This window comes from Dunckerocampus dactyliophorus, chromosome 13 (genome assembly GCF_027744805.1).
Source record: "Dunckerocampus dactyliophorus isolate RoL2022-P2 chromosome 13, RoL_Ddac_1.1, whole genome shotgun sequence".
Taxonomy (NCBI): Eukaryota; Metazoa; Chordata; class Actinopteri; order Syngnathiformes; family Syngnathidae; genus Dunckerocampus; species Dunckerocampus dactyliophorus.
The window spans coordinates 14,221,162-14,242,582 of record NC_072831.1 but is presented as its reverse complement, the minus strand read 5'-3'; the positions used below and the strand labels follow the sequence as shown (position 1 = coordinate 14,242,582).

Below are 21,421 nucleotides of genomic sequence, written 5' to 3'. Positions count from 1 at the left end.
GTTAGACTACTTTCTGGTACATGAAGAATGACATCAGATCTCTTTGCTCTTTGGAGTGGGTAACGACGAAAAGAAAAAATCCTATGTGCACTTTTTTTCTGGATTTGCACCAGATATCAGTGGGTTCTTCTTCAGCACGTTTCTACAAACAACAAATAACCGGAAATCACTTGCATTTTCACACTTGGCTGTAAATGGAATATTGCTCTGTAAAGTGCAGACCTCCATTAGAGCGGAACAACCTCATCTTTTATGGATTAGAGATAACTAGAATAGCACTTAGAAGAGCACACACCTCTGCTAAGACTGAACAATTCTAAATATGTCCCTCTAACTCATTTTAAATTAGTTGGCCCTAGTGCAAGCAGACTGTAAAAATAAATGTTTTGTTTAACCGAATTTGTACCAAAATTGAACATGTTAATTTTTGGCTCAAGCACCATCCCTCCACAGAGACTGGACAATCGAAATACAGTAGAACTTAGGTTTTCGTAGAAGTCGGTTTTCAACAAAAATTATTTCCAAAAATATGTCGGTTTTCATTCACTGTCTCGGTTATCGTACATCCAGTGCGCCTAACAAATTTGCCCATTTGCCCCCATATCATTCTACAGAATACCGTAGAGTGCCCAAACAAAGCATCTACACCATTCACTCTCTGACGAATGGATAGTGGTTCTTTTACAGTTGGGACATTTAGTAGTCCGGACATGGAATCGTTTAATCATCTTTATTATGTGTGTGTGTGTCTGTGGTTTATTTGGTCATAGAACACACACAGAACATAAACAACTCTGTATCTGTCTTCTTTCTTCCTCCTAATAAGCACTGTCAAGCAAACAGCGCATTTCTGAGTGTCAGTCTGTGCTTTTTTTTATTGAGTATGGCTGCAAAACACACCATGATGCCAAAGAAAGTTACTACTGCCAGAACTTTGATAAGAAAAGTGAAAAACACTATTCACTTACAATAGGATTGTAATGTAAATGTTTCTAATTAACAGGTCACAGGAGGAATGGCTTCAGGGAGACAAGTTACAGAAAGTGAGCCAAGCCATTTTGTCTAATGATGATTGTACCAGCTGCTGAACCCTACAATAAAGTTCAAGTGAACAGTGAAGTATGTGAAGTACACAGTGGTAACCGTACACTCTTTAAAGTTAAGTTTTAAATTTCATTGTTCATGTGTATAGTGACAATAAAAGGCATACTATTCTATTCTATGTCTAACGGACTAGAGTGAAACAGTGTCCATGTAGCCCTTTCGTCCCGTCCCCTCCAAACCCCTCGTATCTACACTCATTGCCGTGTTCACCAACAAGAGTTTTCAATGAACGGAAAAGTCATATCAAATATTCATCTATCCATTTACTTTGTACAGACATCCGTCGTTTACAAGTATTTCGCATTATTCTGTCCAAAATGTTTTGTCCATATTTCTTTAAGTGTCTGGAACAGATTAATTGAATTTACATTATTTCTACTGTATAACCTTTCACCTTTCCTGGCGGAGGTAACAAAACTTCCCTTACCTTGGCCTGCAGATGTTGATCTTGCGAGCTTCTGGCTATAGATGTGCATGGCACTGGTGATGGAAGAAGCTCCTCTAGAGCTTAAAGTGGACGTGGTGGAAGACGGAATTCTCCAGAGAACCTGGGTTGGTTTCCCCATAGGCCCAGAAAGAGGGGTGTATACAGGGCAATCAGCAAGCATCTCAGTCTGGGAGAATTGAGACTTTGCCAAGGATTGAGCATAGGATGGAGGCTGAGGGGGAAGCGGCAAAGGTGAAGGACGATGAAGAGACAGTGACGAAGGGGTAAGAGAGCCACGCTGTGTCACAGGAAAGCTCGGGCAGCGTTCGGAGGCCTGGAGTTGCGGATGAATTTTTGCATATCCAAATCCGGTCAGCTGGCCTCCAGACAAACAAACAGAGGGTTGATCTTCAGTGGCCTTGCTGTCTGTGTCACTGCTGACTTTCCTTGTGGAGGGCGTTGATTCCAAAAAGCTGGAATCCTCTTTGGCCACAGGCAGAGCTGTTCAAAAGAAGAAAGAAGCCAGAGCTCCTTTATCACGAGTAAGCCATTCCATGGCTCTGACACACATTTGTTTTCTCCAAATGAGATCTACTCCTTTGAAAGTGACCCTTGCTTCACCCTGGACGACTCAATCTTTTTCCCTTTATTATTTTGGGCTTTACAAATCTAAACAGCAAAATTCCTGTTTACTGTGCTTGAATGATAAAATATTAAACATAAACCAGACCAACAGTAAGAAAGCATAAAAAACATGGATTGGACTCACCTTTGGAAGCCTCACAGTTGTTTGGCTCTTGTGCGGCATGTATTTCATGAAAGGCTTTTTTAACACGCCTGACTTTTGTTCCAAGGAAGACGGTGGCTGATTTATTTTTCTGTGTGTAGAACGTCAGTACTTCCTCTAGATCACTTTCACTGTTAAAAAAAACAAGGGAGAAAGATATGTTTTGCAGATTGCAATCGCTCCACTGTACACTGGAAGACAGCTAGCCAGCTCACTAACCTTGCAGCCGTGATGTACTCATGAAACACTTGGGGGTCAACACTCTTCTCCTCTGTACTACTCTGCTGTTTTCTCACCATATGCTCCGTTTCCTGAGAAGATAAGGAGGCATAACAGAAAATAAATCTTACAATGTCTTCTGTGTTTAGGTAAAACCGCATTCTGGGAATAGGCACCTTGTTGTAACACTGGATGAACTCTCCTAGTTGGTGGGACAGGATACGTCTGCGGTCTTGGATTGGTAGCCGGTGACTGGGCAGAACCACCTTGATGTCTTGGTCGAGGTTACTGGCAGCCCTTTTCAGGAAGCGAATAATCAGCTCCTTTGCGGACATGCACAAAATGCAAATTATTATTATAATTGTGAATACAAAATTCTTCACTATAGTGCACTATTCATTCATTGCTCACAAGGATGATCGTTAAAGGTCTGAGGTTGCTGCTGATTAAGACAATGATTATACATGCCATGATTCCCGTACACCAACACAACTTTCCAATAAGTTAATTTCTTAAGAGGCCTCGTTTTCCCCATTGTATTCAATTCCACCACAGCCAGGGCATAGATGAGTAATAATAAGGGGAAATCTGGCAATAGTGCAGATACATACACAGGAAACAATGTTCCATTAAGAGTACTGCATGTCATTCTTGTTCACTTATTAAGAGAGACTCCATTACTGAGATGTTTTAAATAGTTGTACCATTTGGTAATTGTCCTTGTCTGGCCATGCTGAAATGCCATTGACCCTGCTCTCTGCCAACAGTCTTTGTTGAACTCGCTGCAGGTACGAAGAAAAGGTCATTCGAGCCTGCACTTTACTGTAAAGGAGATAAAAACAGGTAAATAAATAGCACGGCTACATTGATTAGACATTACATCATTAATACTTTGTCAGTCTGTTGGAATTCGATTGGCATCATTGCAGCGCCCCGGCAGCCATAACCAATGAAATGCTTTGTTGGGACAAAATGCAGTCTGTTATATTGAGTAATGACCTCCTGAGATTTCCAATGGGTTGACAAACTCGTTGTGAGCTTTTTCATAGCTAATGATTGGATCCTGTCAAATCAAGAGCTACCTGGTCCTCACTGACTCGTGCGCGCCATTTTATGACGTGGACATGTGTGGCTTATAGTCCGGTCCGTCTTATATATGTACATATCTGTTTTTCTCTCTAAAATTAGTGGGTGCGGCTTAAACACCAGTGCGTCTTATACACCGGAAATTATGGTAGTCATATTTACTAGCTATTGAAAAGTTCCATTTGTAGCCCCTGAGTATTTGCAAACGGCTCAAAAAACAAAAGCTGAAGCAAACATTAACAAGATTTAAAAAAATGTAAAAAATAATAATAAATAATAATAGTTAAGTGGGACGCTGCCTATATCTGCATATACAGTATCTTCACTTCACTTTAAAATGCTGTATAATAGTCTTAAATAATGGTGGACATGTGGATTAACAGTTGCATGTATCTTTGTTTATCTCACAGAGATGCAGCTTACACGACGTTAAAATGCTGCCATATGCCCTCTAAAACTTGCGTTAAAAAAATTAGATTGTTCTCCTAGACGGGCCCTGACAGAATAGCACTATAGTGTAGCGTTATATTGTTTTACAAAGTCACAGCTTACAAAGGTGTAAAAAAATTGTTTTTGTCATTCCTCTCCAGCAGCTGATTGAGTGAGGCAGAAAGAGCGGCACCTCGCTACTTAGCGACAGAATCTCCGTGCAGCAAAAAAAGTTAATATATGGGAATCGGTGATACGTCATAATCGGCCTGCCGATAAATTGGTTGGGCTCAAGCACAAACTACAGTAAAATGTAAATTAAAAAAATAATAGATATAAAGTCATTGGTTATCTGTATCGGTCTTGAAATGCAGGAATTTATAGGTATCGGCTTGAAAAAGATATATTGTTCAACCCTAGATATTTTGCAGCCGTAGTCAAAAAAAGCACACAGAACACTCAGAAATACACAGTGTGCTTGAACACCTCATCAGCGAAGGACGCACATTGCTTTTTAGGAGGAATTAAGGAGACAGGATACGAGGTATTCATCAATCTGTGTGTGTGTTCTATGAATAAATAAACCACCCCCACACAAATAATGAAGATGATTAAACAATTCCCTGGCCAGATTCTATCTATAGCTCTGCAGGTCTAAAAGAACCACTATCCATACTTCACATAGATTGGGTTACCACAGCGTGGATGCTTTGTTTGAGCACAGTTTGGTCGTATAATAACTGAGACACTGTATGAAAGTTGAGACCTATTTTTGGAAATATTCTTCATCAAAAACACAATCCTATGAAAAAACGGGGTGTACGAAAACCAAGGTTCCACTGTACAAGCAATGAGTCAACAAGTAACAGTGAGTGGCATACCCCGCTGTGTGAAAGTGGGCACATTAGTGTCACAAACTATGCTTTTCTATGTGGTGACACGGGTACACATTACCAAAGCCAAAATAGTCTCATCAAAACATAACCCAGTTAAATATAGACCACATTTTCTTCTCATCTCCTTTGGTGGGAGCAAATGTGCCCTTTACATCTCCCTCTCAAATGTGCAAGGCGGTTAGAGTGAAAAATAAAATGAGGGAGGATGATTAAGTAGCATGAGCAGCTGCCTGGAACACAAACTGACCTGATGTCCCACCCCTGCTGGAGGATGTGAAGCAGGTTGACATGGGGCCTGCTGTTGTGTGTTGTTGCCTCTGAGCTGGACGGAGCCTCGCTGTGAGAGCGCTGTGCTGGTGAAGCCACTTGTTTTCTTTGCTCTGCTACCAAAACCTTGTGTAAGATTGGCTTGACAATACATTTCATCTCATCTCTTTCCTCCCGTATGCAATCCTCTCCCTCCAGGCTACTGCTCTCCGTCAGGGAGGCCTTGGATTGCGTCCCTGAGGTATGCAGCACTGCAAGGAGAAGACATTTGTCAGTTGCATCACCAAACTGTTGGCAAAAATACACAAGTACACCCAAAATAGGATTTGTGTTTTTGTTGCAATGACATCAACTCATTCAAAGCCAAATTTGGATAACCTTAGTGTGACACATGGGAGTTTTTTTATTGGAACCAAAAGTGCACAACAGCCTACATTTAGAGTGAAGCTGCTGAGCTCAAGTAGTATACATCAGGCCTACCCGATTTCTTCTTTCCAACAGCAGAGCGATGACTCAGGTGGTGTCGTCTCCTCTTACGGGCCTCCAGAGACGGCAGCTTCCTCTCGTACTGGACGGCGTGGTAGCCGTCGGCTGTGTCCATCTGCAGCTGCGCATTCCCTCCCCCATACCTAAGAGACAGCAGAAGACATGTCAACACAACCGTGGTGACAACAACAATACCGATGATTTATATGGAAATTAGCATTTCCAAAAAGACGTTGCAGAGCAAACTCTGAGAAAGATTAGTGTGGTTGAGTAGTTTTTCCAGATGTTGACATGACTTAGAGTGATGGTCCAAAGGAGAAAGAATAAATGTTAAATAATAACAGCCACTGGATCATTAAAGTAACAACCATTTCCCTGATGCAGCTGCAAGAGGAGTTTTCAGTGTGATGATATGATATATATATTCTCAAGACATTGCAAATAAGTTAAGGTTGGCCTAAAAACATACAGTGTCTCACAAAATTGATTACACCTCTCACATCTCAGAAACCATTGTATTATATCTTCTCAAGGGACAATACTATAGAAATGAAACTTTAATTATTGAATGTAGTATAACAGTTTGTTATAGCAGTATAGATTTCCACTGTCCACTGACAATGACTCAACACTATAGCTGGCAACACAAGTGAATACCAAGATAAATAGTGTCCTGTCAACAGTCAAGCATGGTGATGGTAGCGTCTTGATTTGGGACGGCATGAGTGCTGCCAGCATGCGGGAGCTGTGGTTCATTGAGGAAACTACAAATTCCACAGAATTTTACAACATTCTAATGAGCGAAAACACACCTCCAAGATGACAGGTACTTTGCTGAGGAAGCTGAAAGTGATGGAGTGGCCAAGTATGGCTCCACACCTGAACTCAATTGAGCACCTGTGGAGCATTTTCAAGCAGAAGGTAGGTGGAGGAGTGCAAGGCGTCCCACGTCCAGCAGCTCTGTGATGTCATTGTGGTAAAGTGTAAGAAGATTCCAGTAACAACGGTGAATTCCAGGCTCAAGAGGATAAGATAACAATGGTGATGGCACTAAATATTCACACTTTGGACACAATTTTATCGTGTTCACTGTGAGGTGTACCATACTCATTTGTGTTGCCGGCTATTTAAACAATAATGGTGTGTTGAGTTACTTTCAGACAATAGTAAATCAATACGGTCGTCCCTCGCTAGATTGCAGTTTGTATTTTGTGGCTTCACTCTATCACGTTTTTAAAAAATATATTAATAAATCATGCTGTTTCATAGTTGAATATTGCCTATTCATTTTTTTAAGTGAGCATATTTAAGCAAATTGTATGTATTTTTGCCTAAATTAAGCATTTTTAAGCATAAAAATGGCTAAATAAACAAACATACAACTATAAGGCATTAAGAAGATGCATTCAAATTGTGTTATGCAGTATTCTACACAGGTCACTAGGTGTCAGTAATGTAACTAATGTTCGGTGAAACATACAAGCGCCAGACTTGATCACCAGAACAGGCATTTATTGCAGGTTTGAATTATCTCACAACAGACACAATAATAATAACAACTGTAATAATCATAATAATAATGGTAGTGTTGTTATTATTATTATTATTATTATTATTATTATTATTTATTGCAACACACACAAGCATTAGTTTTATTTATGTCTTAAATGGCTTATTTTCTCTGATTGTATCTACTATGTTGGGTAATATGAGTGTAAAGGTGACTACAAGTATATGGGTGTTATTTCATGTCCAGAGGGCTCTAATAATGTTAAAACCCATATTTACAATATGGGTCAGAAACAGGTTTTCTATGCTCTAACTATGAAAATATTGCAGTTTTAAAAAAGGAATCCTACTTTGCGGAAATTCACTTACAAAGGTGGCGTCTGGAACCAATTAACCGGGATACACGAGGATTACTGTACTGCAATACAAGCTACTGTATATACACAGACTACACTAAATTTTATCCATGTTTGTTTTCTACAGTGTTTCTACAGTCCCTTGAGAACAGATAACAAAATGGTTGCACAAATGTGAGGGATGATGTATGTCCATATTACAATGCATAACAAAGAAGTCTTTCCCTTCCTCTTCCCAAACTGATGCCACATAGACAGTGGACACACTGGAAAAGATGAGCACACATCCTCTTCTCAGCTGTTCCTCTCACCTACCCAAGTCAAAGACCAAACAAACTCCATGCTGGAATCCAACTGCTTCCATAAACTGAAGGAGAGATCCAGTCCCCTGATCCTGACCACAATGGAAACGCTTACCTTCCATGGAAAAGTCTCTTTGCCAACATGAAGTTCATTGATGTCTTGGACTCCAGATATCCACTGAGAAAGGGGAGATAATAGGCAAAATAGATTTGTCATAAAAGTAATGCTACCAAATCAGCCTCAACCTTGTTATTTGCGGCAAGGATCTTAAAAGGGTGGAGATTGGATGGCAGTAGATGCTTTGTAAGATGCCACAAAATCCCTGCTGCTAAAGAGCCATGTATCTAATCAACCAACAAATCCTCATATGGGAATATCAATTGAAAGCCTAAAAATGGATTTCCTTTCCTAATAAGGTCTTTGAAGGAATTTCAATAAAACACTGGCTGGGGAAAAAAGAGCTTCATAAGTATGTTGAGTTGCATGGTCTGATTTTAGGAGTAATTTGAGTGTACTCATCTGAGGACAGTACAATAATGAGTAACATGTCGGACAGATGGGGATCTAAAAATTACACTTAATCAGTTGGTTTCCATTTTGGCTCAACTTACCCATAGAGATCCCACGTGTCTTCAGTGGGGAAGATTCTGATGAAGCCTCCTCTTCTCTCGTACTCTTCCTTTGTCCTTCTCACGACTTTGATCTACCACAGTGAAAGGAAACAAAACACATGTTTAAAGGCATGCTGGCTTTCCACATATGTTGTCTGAACTTCAAGAGTAACACACAGCAACATAGCACGACAGGACTGTACCTCCTCAGCAGTCAAGCCCAGTGTGCTCTCTCCTCCCGGCTTGTCTCTAAACGCCACTGTCTCACAGTGAGCAGCTAATGAGGGCCTCTGCCACTACAGAAGAAAAGACGTAAGGCCACATCACCAATGAAAATACCAAGCAACAAAATAATACTAAATTATTGTTAAATAAGTTATTTGAAGATTATATATTTTTTCTTGACTGGTCTGGCTCCTCTGCATGCACCACCAGGCTGTGATTGACAGCTTTGGCATGCAGGTTGTAGTGGAGATCAGACAGCAGAACAGCGCCTCACTGAATTGCATTCAGAGAATGCTATCTAAATAGCACCAGGATTATGTTTAATTCAACTGACGTGGCTGGGGGGATACAAAGGCAGCCAAGAAGTGAAAGGCCTAAGCCCTCAATAAAAGGCTCAACTGTTGTCCCAGTCAAAGTAAAGGAAGACGACAGGTTCTCTCAAGGCGGTCCGAGTTCTACAGCAGCCTTTATGACAAGTCTGATTTACAGTTAGGCTTTTGGGTTTGTCACAGTGAGTCTATAAAGAAAGTTTAGAGCTTTTTAGCCAAGTGGTGCATTGCAGTATTTCAAACAAGTACTTATGCAGGCCCTCTGCTAATGTAATGAGAAATCTCCTAAAATGCTGCATTAGAAAGCCATGCAGACCATTTGCCTGTCACGATAAATAAGAGTAAAAGGAATATAATCAAATCAGGAAAAGGGAGAAAGCAATTTCTTACCAGTCATGTAGGAAGCATCAGGGAATTGTAAAGTGATATAAGTAAAAAAGAATTAATGTGGATGGGAACAAAATAGAATACATAACACTGAGTTGTGTGAAATGGCTGTAGGTGCAGTGAAAGGCAACAGGTGGACAAACTCAGTCATGGAAGGACATCAGAGAAACACTTGTGTGACCTTCACATTTCAACAGGCCACCATGTACTGTGTGTCCACACACTTGCAGGAATGAACTGTGAGCAATGTTGCACGTGACTGGTGAAAGCAGCGGCACTCTATAGTTGAAATGTGGCTTATGTGTGTGCATGCCCGCGGTACCTGTGTTCTATGGGCTGCCTGCTTGAGGCTGGGGTCCAAGTTGCCTCGCTCAGAACGTGGCTTCCTCATCACAGGGTCCTGACACACCAAGCCTGCAGGAACAAAAGGGTTATTATATAACAATGACATTCAATTTCAAATATGTCACTCATGCTTCTTATGTTTCTCACACTGCATTTAATCTTCAGTGCTGGGACACAACCTAGCTACATGTAAACAATCAGTAAGTCTATGTTAAAAAAAATAGTTTAAGAAAGTCACTCATACTGTAGTGCTTCACTCAGATGACTTTCGTGCAGCCAGCAGGTGTTTAGTTGTTATTCAGTGAATGTGAGTGTCAATGGTTGTTTGTCTATATGTGCCCTGTAAAATGACTGGTGCCCAGATGCCAACAGGATAAGCGATATAGACAATGCACAGGTGGATGAATGGAGTTTTAACTTCTTTTAAAAAGCAGCAGTTCGGCACAGAGGCTATTACTATTGCTACTACTGTACTAACAATGTAATACGACATATGTACAGTGAGCAGGATGTCGTAGATATTCTGGGACATTCAAGCAAAAAAAATTCTTAATTGGAATTACAATTATAAGAGAACAAAAATAATCCCCGAGGCTGGAAAGTTTTTTTAAACAATCTATTTCTTGGCACCTCTGTGGAGCATGTACTTAGCATGTCTGCGTCACACCCAGGAGGTTGAATCTCAGCTTGAAGATGTATATGTCAAGTTTGCATTTTCTCCCTGCTTGTGTGGGTATACTTAGGATTCCTCCCACGATCCAAAAACAATGAATGTTATTTTAAGTGGAGACTCTAAACTGTCCATAGGTGTTGATGGGTATTTGTGTATATGTGCCCTGTGATTGCCTGGTGACATTTAAAGTCTGCTGGGTCACCATGTCACCCGTCACCATGAACATCATGCTTTGTGCAAAAATGAACATTTCTATCTGTAGAAATGTTCTCTTTATATCATGAGATTATGCAGGTGTGCCTAATGTTATGGCCACTGCACGTACAGTACACGTTTCTGCTTTTTGTTGCAATCCCACTGTGTTGTATCAGCTCCTCCAAACCAGTCCAATACAACGACTATTTAAACACATACTGTACATCGTGCCATGGCTCTATCAGCTATACAAAGGCACAAAATAATGCTAATGCAATGTTGTCATCACTTACAGATCTGGGATGCAAGCTGAGTATGCATGATCACTAATCAGTGATTGGGTTTGTTCGGTACATAATAGATGAGCTATGTTTTACAAGCCACTGCTGAACTTCCCTGGATGTGGAGTAATGTCTCCCTCAGAAGATAACAAGGTATTTATGATTCTACTCTTCCATTAATGACCAGATTGTATTGCTTCAAGGCACAACACGCCTGACTCATAATCGCATATAGGAATGCACAGGCACGCACACACACACACACACACACACACACACACACACGCACACACACACACAATTTTCCCATTTCATCAATACCATTAGGAGGAAGCATAGGTGTATTTGATTAACACCTACTATCAGGTGGGCTCACTTTTTTTGTTTTTTATCTACCAGATTCTCCAAAAAGAACATGATGAGCTTTTGTGTGTCGGAAAAAACAGCCAAACACACGCACTATCAATTATTAGAGCAAGAGACATAAATACCTCTTGTACGAACACATTTATGCTGCCTCAGGCTGCTATTTGTTACGTCTACATGCTTAAGATTCATTTTGTTTTATTTGTAGGCTGATCCAGCTTGTCAGGACACACAATAGGGAGACGCACACTATCACATATCTAACCATAATTATAAGTAATTAACGATTATCAGGTGGTCAGAAATGTGTCAGGGCAAGTAACATATTGCGGTAGTATTTCATGTAAAAGAAAACAGCATACCGTAAACAGCGTACAGTCAACCACAAGCAACACATCATGACTTCATCAACATCTCACAGTGGATCAGCATCAATTTGATGGACTGGCATATTTTAGAGACATTTCATCCAAGTGTCTCCACTGATACTGGCGCCTCTACTAAGTTAATATTTGTGGTTTTGAGTGAAATGTCTTGACAACTTAGGATTGATTTCCATGAAATCTCTGCTTGTCTTACTGAGAGTGACTTATCAGCAAGTCATTATCATTATTTGTGATCTCCTCGCCCCCTGACTGTAATTTATGAAAAATGTTGGTTTATGGCCCAATACAATACAAAATTAACACCATTCTCAGCGACTTCAGTTGTTCTTTGTGTACTGCACTGTTTAGCAAATATTAAACTACCATGATAACACAAATATGATCTGGAAGACGTGATATGACAAGATGTGCAGATTGGGTGTGATTGTCAACAATCATCACAAACAAAACTATGACAATGTTTTTACACATTAGGTACTAAGATAACATCATTGCTCATCACCATCAACAAGATCTCACAGAATGTAATAGGACACTGTGGAGTCCCAACACAGCAGAATCCACACATGGTAGGCATATTGTGTGGAAAGCACTATACTTTGTGACAAAAATGGTTATTCATCATGTTCATAAATCGTAAAATAATATTTAAGCAAAAAAAAAAGTACTATATGTAAGAAATGTCACTCATTTCTGCTTAAAAAATGTGTTTGCATGCATTTGAGTTGTTTTCTACTGATGTATATAGCTCATTCTAGGTCAATTATGTAAGAACATTTTCTAAATGTGGATTTGAAAAACTACAACTAATTAAAGAAAACATGCATGCATAGTTGAGATTGTACACATGAAAAATAAAATTTTTTAACATGAGACAAATAAAATTGTGATCTGTGCACAAAAAAGTCTCTGCATTGAACAGATGACAGTGAACACTCTATATCCTTTGCCATATCCCGATTGGATACAATTAGCTCGCGTTAGGCCTTCAGATAACATGGTTAGGACAGCTAGGATATGAAATAATCTCCATAAATCTTGGGATTAAATGCATGTCATAATATTTTTAGAGTGCACTAACCCACAAGTGAGAGCATGTCTGCTATCAGGCTGGCCTTTATCTTCAAATCCAGAGGGGCATCGCTGTAAATGAAGTATAAGAACAATTAAGCAAAAGGAAAAAGTAACAAAAGGCATATGACATGTTCTCATGAACACAACTCCCCTTTTTGTTGCAAAACTCAAAGAAAGGGCCTGTTTTCATGAAAGCAATGTTTTTTTAAAAACTATTCACACAAAGCCGCAAAAATAATGTTCTTATTCATTTTCTTGTGTTTTCTTTCTTTTTTAGGGAGAATGAACAGAATAAGAATGTCATTGCGTAGTATAACTACCTGTTTTACTGTGCATATGACAATAAAACTCTTGAATCTTGAAAATATTATATTATATATATTATATTATATTATATTATATTATATTATATTATATATTATTTTATATTATATTATATTATATTATATTAATATTATATCGGAAATCCTCGGCTTACATACCAGTTTCAGTCCTATGATGCCGTTATAAGTCAAGTTTTAGTGTAAATCAGAACTTACACCTAAATTAACACCTCAGTCGCTCACACTGTACACATGGAGAACATATAAAAAGATGAAATACAAGAATTAAATCAAAGTAATAAAAAAAAAGAACAACTCCTTAATTTTTATCCCCGTGGATGGTTTGCACACTGTAAGGAGATGCTTATTGGGAGGAAGAAATGTCAATAATGGGACGCTGTGTAATTGTCACTATCATTTTATAGTAGCTGATCCTTCACTTCTTCAAGGATACCGTCTTTATCCTTGATTTATTTGGCTTCACTTCCACTTTCCTTTTTTTTAGACGCACTGCCATCAAAAGAGCCTACCTACCTAGCTACACAATGGCGGTTCAAGTTAACAAGTTAACTAAATTGAACAAAAGTAATGTTTCTCAGTGTAGCGACACCTGACTATGTATTACCCCACCTACGTATTCTTCCACCTACCCCACGTCATGCTTGAGTATCACGCCTCGATGAATTATTAACTTTGGTTTGGTTTGGTTTGGTTTGGTTTAGTTTATTTGAACATGAAGGTTACAATGGAATACATCTCATGAATCATTATCATTATTTCACAGTTCCACATGTCCAAAAGGAGTAGGAAGAAGCAAAGCTTATTTAATCCTACCCCCCCTTCCAATCTACATCTTGTACAGTACATGTAGTTCACTTCCTGCATTCCATGTCATGTTTTCTGTGATAGTCAGGATAATACATAATAGATAACGGTAAGACAGCCCTCCCCAAAAAAAATAAATAAATAAAAATAACAATTATATTATATTATATATATATATATATATATATATATATATATATATATATATATATATATATATATATATTAATAATAATAATAATAATAATAATAATAATAATAACAATACTAAATAAATAAATAAATAAAGAACAAAGCTTTTTAAAACAAAAAAAAAATAATAATAATAACAAACCTGACAGAACAATCAAGACTCTTCTGCCTTGTATTTGGCAAACATCAACTGCTTGTATTGTTTTTTGAATTTGCTCATCTCTGTACATTGTTTGAGTTCTTTACTCAATCCGTTCCATAATTTAATTCCACACACGGAAATGCTGTGGGTTTTCAGCGTTGTTCTCGCATATAAATGTTTTAGGTTTAATTTTCCTCTAAGATCATATTTCTCCTCTCTGATAGAGAAATACTTTATTAGGTTTTTGGGTAACGAGTTGTTATTAACTTTATACATTATTCTAGCGGTTTGAAATTGTACTAAATCTGCAAATTTTAATATCTGTGATTTTAAAAATAAAGGGTTTGTATGTCCTCTATACTTGGCATTATGAATTATCCTCACAGATCTTTTTTGCAGTACAGTGAGTGAGTGAAGATTGCTTTTGTAATTATTTCCCCATATCTCCACACAATACGTTAGATATGGTAATACTAAGGAACAGTACAGAGTGTGGAGTGATTTTTGGTCAAGAACATATTTTGCTTTATTCAATATAGAGATATTTCTCGCCACCTTTTGTTGTATATATTTAATATGAGATTTCCAACTCAACTTAGGGTGAATGATACGTGTTTTCTGTAAAAAAAAATAACATTTTTCAGAGAAAAAAAGAAGAATTTTAATAATACAAAATGCCTTTTTTCCCCAAATACTCTGAATTTGCGGGGACGCAAATACTGAATTGCAAACATGCAAGGATCCACTATAATAACAATTTATGGGAGTGCAGCGTAACCAGGAAATGTCATAAAACGAGGAGCAATAATCGTGATAATGCATACTGTTCCTGGTCTTAACCAAATCCAAATACTTCATATATTTGTGTTACAAATTTGTGTTATAGGAGTAATGTGTCTCCACTGGTCATCAAACTAAATGTACATTTGACTGGAGAAGTGTTATGAAGAGTTATCTTAAGCACAACACATACAACAATCTTATGTTTCGCCATTCATGAATGTATGTGAGGTTTTACAAATTTTGTGTCTGAGTGTTTTTGAGACGTTTTCAAAAACTGTGAGACGCGTTTTTATTCACAAAAACACAGCTGGCATGTTAATGGACCCTAAAACAACAAAAGAAACACTGACACAGTTTGGAAAGTGTCACTCACCAGGCCAAAGATGGAGAAAGGTTCACCTCCAACAACCAGGGTTTGAGGTTGGAGTCAATGAGCACATCAAATCCATAAAGTTCTACAAAAAGACAGAGACAAAATGAATCAAAAGCTTTTCACCACAGACTTGGAAAGTGAGCAAGAGCAAGACCCGACTGCTGCAAATAAAAACTAAGGAGTATCAAAGTCACAAGGTTTTCCAGCGTTTTATCAGAGCCCCATTATGTGGCATTTGGCAACATGGCCAACGTCTCTCTGCTATGGATTACATGCGTGTTATATACTCAGTCACTCACGAGAGAACATTCACCAAAGGCTGCTACTGAGGGCTTGGCTCTATTACATCAACTAAGTGCATACACATTTCATCTGTCATGAAAAAGCTTATGTAAGGCAGGGAATCAAAAACAAACTGCGCCTTCCAATAGTTTTGTACATTGAGTCAAAAATGTCTTGAGGGCTGGGATGATAATGCCCGTCTACATAATGCCAGAACATATTAACAAGAAGAACAACATTCTCATCATTTGATTAGCTATCTTGGCCATTTATGCTCAGCCACTGTGAACTCCACAGTAAAATACACTCATTAGGGTTGCGGGAGTGTGCTGGAGCCTATCCCAGCTGACTTTGGGCGAGAGGCAGGGTACACCCTGGACTGGTCGCCAGCCAATCGCAGGGCACATATAGACAAACAACCATTCACACTCACATTCATACCTATGGACAATTTAGAGTTGCAGAGAACATGCAAACTCCACACAGAATTTAGAGTCGACAATTAACCTAACAATGAAAGGTAATAATAATAATATATAATAATATTTGCGGATTGTTGTCATACAGTATATAGGGTTTGTGCTCTCTAAATACAACATATATACCCAGGGTTCCCACAATGATAGCCAGTGCAGTGTCACCCTTTGAATGGGGCCGTTAAACATGTGCACTGCTCTGTGGAGTGTCATACTGGACCCAAAAGCAGAGTTCACAAAAAGCACGCTATTTTACAGGGTTAGGCCAAAGCCAGGCTGTAATATAAGAGAAAAAAAAAACACAAGCCTTTAATGGCACTTCAAAAGAACAGACTGTGTTGAGAACAGACTGGAGGAGGGGGATGGAGGTTTCAAAGCCGCCACGCTGTTTGTTCAAGCATCTCAGGTCAATGCCAGTGTTAAACACACAAGAGGCCGAGACAGGGTGACAGCAAGTGATGACTTACACTTAATAATAGCAGTCTGGGCAGATGTAGTGGACAGGATTAGTTGCTTTTAATAATGCATGTAACATTCAAAAATGCTTTCCAATATCCAGATGGAGAACATCTGTGAGGTCACTGAGTGGCTTAATGACTACAAAAATGATGTGAATCACACTAGTGTGACATTTGCAGTCCAAAATAACGCCATATTGGAAGGTTTTGGATCAATGTAACCATTCATCAATACACCAAATGAGGATGTATAAGGATGGTGTGAACCCAGGTAGAAGTGCAAAGATATTAAGTACATGTAAAGAAAAAAACAGCCTACATCTCAGCTTTGTGGTAAAGGTGACAAATGGACACTCCCGATTCCCGTTTCTTATTATTATTATTCTTTAATACTTTTTACTATTACTATTATTCCGGCAATAAAATCACCTTTTGGCCGCACGTGGCCGAGTGGCTAGCATGTTGGCCACACAGTCAGGAGACCTGGAAGATCTGGGTTCGAATCTCCGTTGGGCATCTCTGTGTGGAGTTTGCAAGTTCTCCCTGTGCATGCGTGGGTTTTCTCCGGGTACTCCGGTTTCCTCCCACATTCTCTAAATTGTCCGTAGGTATGAATGTGAGTGGGAATGTTTGTCTATATGCGCCCTGTGATTGGCTGGCGACCAGTCCAGGGTGTACGCCACCTCTCGCCCGAAGTCAGCTGGGATAGGCTCCAGCATACCCGCAACCCTAGTGAGGATAAGCGGCATAGAAAACAGATGGATGATGGATAAAATCACCTTTTTGAGGGCTTTAACAAACTCAAGACCACGCCAAATCTTGAGAGCATGCGTATCCTGGCAAAATTTGTTCATCATGGTTTTGCACATGAAAATCATCAATCGACCATTTTGGTTTGCAGGTGGCATTTCAAGGGGATTCGGGCCATTTCCAGTTTTTCTTTGTTTTATGTGTCATGTCCTAATCCGTGTTTAATTTTGTAGAATACAGTATAACGGTCGACAGATATTATCAGAGATTGGCATGTTTTTCGGTAATGTCAAAAATGTACACCACAATTTTGCCTCTGGTATGCCTGCATTCTCTGGTTAGCATACAGCATGGTGCACGTCTTGTTGTGTTGTTAAGACACTGCCAAAGTCCAACTGTGTTCTTCATGTAATTTTTTTTTTATCACAAAAAGTCCTTCCTTGTAAGCATCCTATTAGCTAGCTAACAAGATGGCAACCGTAACCGTCGCCCGTGTTTTGTGTTATCATTTTTGGCTTTCTGGCATAGATTAATTGGATTTACATATTTCTTGTTTCGGTTAGCGTCCATTTCGGTTAGAGTCGAACCATCTGGAATGAATTAGTGACGTTAACCAAGATTCCCACTGAATTTCCAAGTTTCGCCTTCAAATTGTAAATATGCAGTTTGCAATGTCTGTAGAGTGTTATTTTTCGCTCTTTAAAATAGAAGCGCTGACGACTTAAGAGATGCACGCCCGCGCTTTCCAGTGGCCGCAAAGCAGCTGCACATTGCGGCCAACAGGAAACAGAAAAACAAAATAAGAGCACAAAACAGGAGACGGCGTGAAAACAGAAGTCCATGCTGACATGCATGACATAGAACGCCGGTTACGTGAGGGGATACCTGTAGTTAGGCGTCTTCCTTCAATACTTGTAATTGAATATTACACCTGAGCAAAAATTACTATGAATCACATGCAGCGTTTTGGCACTTTTTCTTCAACTTGCATTGCTCATTGCAGTATTTGTCTTATTTTGCGCAAACATGTTTATTTGTGGGCCGGGCGGTCACTGTCAGGAGATCGGGAACACCTGGATTCGATTCTCCGTTGGGCATTTCTGTGTGGAGTTTGCATGTTCTCTGCAACTCTAAATTGTCCATAGGTATGAATGTGAGTGTGAATGGTTGTTTGTCTATATGTGCCCTGCAATTGGCTAGCGACCAGTCCAGAGTGTACCCCGCCTGTCACCCAAAGCCAGTTGGAATAGGCTCCAGCATACCCCCCGCGAACCTAATGAGGAGAAGCGGCATAAAAAAAATGGATGGATGGATGGATGGGATGTTTATTTGTGAAGTGCATCCAGTAGAAGAAGCATAATGTGTTCATTACACATTAGTTTGAGGGACGAGCTGCTGTCGATACCAGTATCTGTAATGAAGTGCTGGACAATATTGGATAGCGATAAGAAAAACAAAATTGAGCATCTTTACTTTCAATCGATCCATTGGTCCAATTTCAATAGTGTTGAGCTATTTAAATTGCTCTATTTTAGCTGGTTTATTGCAAACTGCTGCAAGTTCATAAATTTAGAAAAAATAAAATTTACAATGGGGGTTGAATAATTCTGAGTGCAACTGTATAGACTACAGAAATTAATCAAAAAGAAAATGCTAGCCAAGAAAATGTTTGCCTGCTTGATGATCAATAAAATACCTTTAAAAATTTACTACAATTGGCAACCCAATAAAAGTGACCCAGGACCCAATTTGGGTAAAGATCCTCGAAATAGAGGTACAGTACATTTCCGTCCTTCAAAGTACAATCTAAACGAATGTACCATATACAGCAAAATCTTGCACTTCAATGATACAGTTTCTACTTTTTCAAGGGCCAAAGGTGTACATGTTTGTTCACAAGCTGTCAAAGTGTCAAGGGTGAAAAAGCAGTACCACTCCAGCACTAAAGATTCACTTTATTCTAAGTGCACAAAAGACAGGAAGGATATTCAGTAAGTTAAACCTGTTATTTCTCCCAGGCAAACAGCAAAGAAAAGTTGAACGCCCAAAAGTCATACATTTTGGAGTTCAACCAACATTTCTGGAAAAATGTGCCTCCAGAGTCAAACTATATTTGGAGGATGAAAACCCAGTAAGACTTCATCTTTTTCTTCATCAGCATCTTTTGCTGAAGTTTATTTTTGACAGACATACACTTAATATTGTAAGCGATACCTATAAAATGTCACTAGGTGACAGTGTCACAGTGCAAACGCCTTCCTGTTCCCTCTCTATTTTGTGTTTGTGATTTTACTATAGAGCGGTTAACTTATTTTTAGACTTTTATGACAGCTGAGAATGTTACTTTAATAGTTACAGTTAATAAAGATTTTATAATGGTGACCGCTTGAGTCTGGAACAAATTCATTCACTTTATATTAGCCTCTAGGGAAAAAAAGTTTGAAATTCTTTGAAAAAACTTGGAAGTCAACCAGCACCATGACACAGCTTAGAGCTAAGAGGCTCCTTGCTATATTATACTGACATATCACCAATACACAATAGAGATGCTTTCTTACAGATATCCAATATTGGCCAGCACTTCATTATTGAGACTCATATCAACCGATACCAATATAGGTAGCAGCTCTTCCTACAAACTAATGTTGTGTAATGAACACATTATGCTTCTTCTACTAGATGCATTTCACAATTGAATACTATTTGTGCAAAATAAGACAAATACAGCAATAGGCAATACAAGCTACAGATAAAGTGCCAAAACACCTCATGTGACTCAGAGTGAGTCTTCCTGAGGTATAATACTTGATTAGAAGTACTGAAGGAAGACGCCTTAGTATCCCATCGCAATAACCAACGTTTTATGTCATTTTCTGCATGATAGGTTGGACTTTTGGATTTCACATGGTTTTATTTTTTGTGCTTTTATTTTCATATTCTTTTTCCTGTTTGGCACAATGTGCAGCTGTTTTGCGGTCGCTGGAAAGCGTGTGCAACGGTACCTGTTTCTCGTTAGTAGTCAGTGCTACTATTTAGAACAATAATATCAGTATTGGCAGAAAAAACAATACCAATATGAGCCGATAATACCATTCGGCTCATATTCTGAAAACAAAAATCACTGAAGGTAACAAATGTATGGGAATAATTTTCTGGCCTTAACATTTTGATTTCCAAGTATTTGAATGAGTGCTCAATTAAAAAACAAAGAAGAAGAACACCTTCTGGGTTCTGTAAGTCTCCGTAGTGTTAACCATTAGAACTGTGGTATCCCAAGTTCAACAGCCTCATTATCCGAAATCAAACATTTTCCGTCGTCATGTATTGTATTATACTGTGTGGCTAATTAAAATATGGGAGAGCACCAATGGTGGAATTGCTGGAACTGAACATTTTATATTCATGATGGAACAGAACTAATTTTGCCAAAATCTGCACAACAAGTTGCCTTTTGTAACATCTGTAGATGGATTTTCTTTTCCATTTTACAGGCTTATCCCATTTTTTTTAGTCAAAACACACACAAAGATTAAAAAGAGTGGGTGTACGTATTGGTCTTGGGGAGCAGAGTATTGGTTAACTGGGTTGAGAGTCTGGTGAGCCTCATTGGTGGCACCACAACAACAAGGGGAAAATGAGGAGGTGTTACACCGCATCACAGCCCCCGACAAGCTGACTCCATGTGCCACGCATTTTTCCCCCAATTAGGGGCAGACGCTGTGCCTGCCTGCCCCGCGAACCCACCGAGCCACTCACTGCCAGATACGTTGATTCTGCGGCTCTGTCAAACGGGCCTGCGACAAGCGCCGCAGACAAGAAGAGCAGAGGCGGTGAATATCCACAACAGGCCCATTAAAGAGGGAGGGAAATGTCACAGAGAAATACGGATGATGAAGAGCTTTTTTTATTGTTATTGGATAGGCCCTGCTGGAAACTTTACCACAAGAGACAAAACACCCACAAACAAAAAAAAACTCCCCACCCTTGGATGTGCAGCCACAATAAGAACAACAATAACACAGCATCTTCTTCATTGCATCACTCTACCGTAAATGATTGAGCTCTTTCTCTTGAAA

The 21,421-nt window shown here is 39.1% G+C and overlaps 1 protein-coding gene across 6 annotated transcripts in view; it reads right to left on the bottom strand.

Moving 5' to 3' along the window:
- Window positions 1–21,421, bottom strand: part of ttll5 (tubulin tyrosine ligase-like family, member 5) — an 80,968-nt gene that overhangs the window by 43,542 nt on the left and 16,005 nt on the right. For 5 of the 6 annotated variants that reach the window (XM_054795733.1, XM_054795735.1, XM_054795737.1 and 2 more), the window contains 13 exons: window positions 15,380–15,461; window positions 12,749–12,810; window positions 9,744–9,835; window positions 8,684–8,776; window positions 8,481–8,572; window positions 7,984–8,046; window positions 5,696–5,844; window positions 5,196–5,466; window positions 3,242–3,359; window positions 2,714–2,860; window positions 2,538–2,629; window positions 2,301–2,449; window positions 1,532–2,032 (listed from right to left, as the gene is read on the bottom strand). In XM_054795733.1, coding sequence (XP_054651708.1) covers window positions 1,532–2,032; window positions 2,301–2,449; window positions 2,538–2,629; window positions 2,714–2,860; window positions 3,242–3,359; window positions 5,196–5,466; window positions 5,696–5,844; window positions 7,984–8,046; window positions 8,481–8,572; window positions 8,684–8,776; window positions 9,744–9,835; window positions 12,749–12,810; window positions 15,380–15,461 — 1,911 coding nt within the window. The remainder of the gene's footprint in view (window positions 1–1,531; window positions 2,033–2,300; window positions 2,450–2,537; window positions 2,630–2,713; window positions 2,861–3,241; window positions 3,360–5,195; window positions 5,467–5,695; window positions 5,845–7,983; window positions 8,047–8,480; window positions 8,573–8,683; window positions 8,777–9,743; window positions 9,836–12,748; window positions 12,811–15,379; window positions 15,462–21,421) is intronic. The other variant, XM_054795734.1, reaches the window with a different exon arrangement.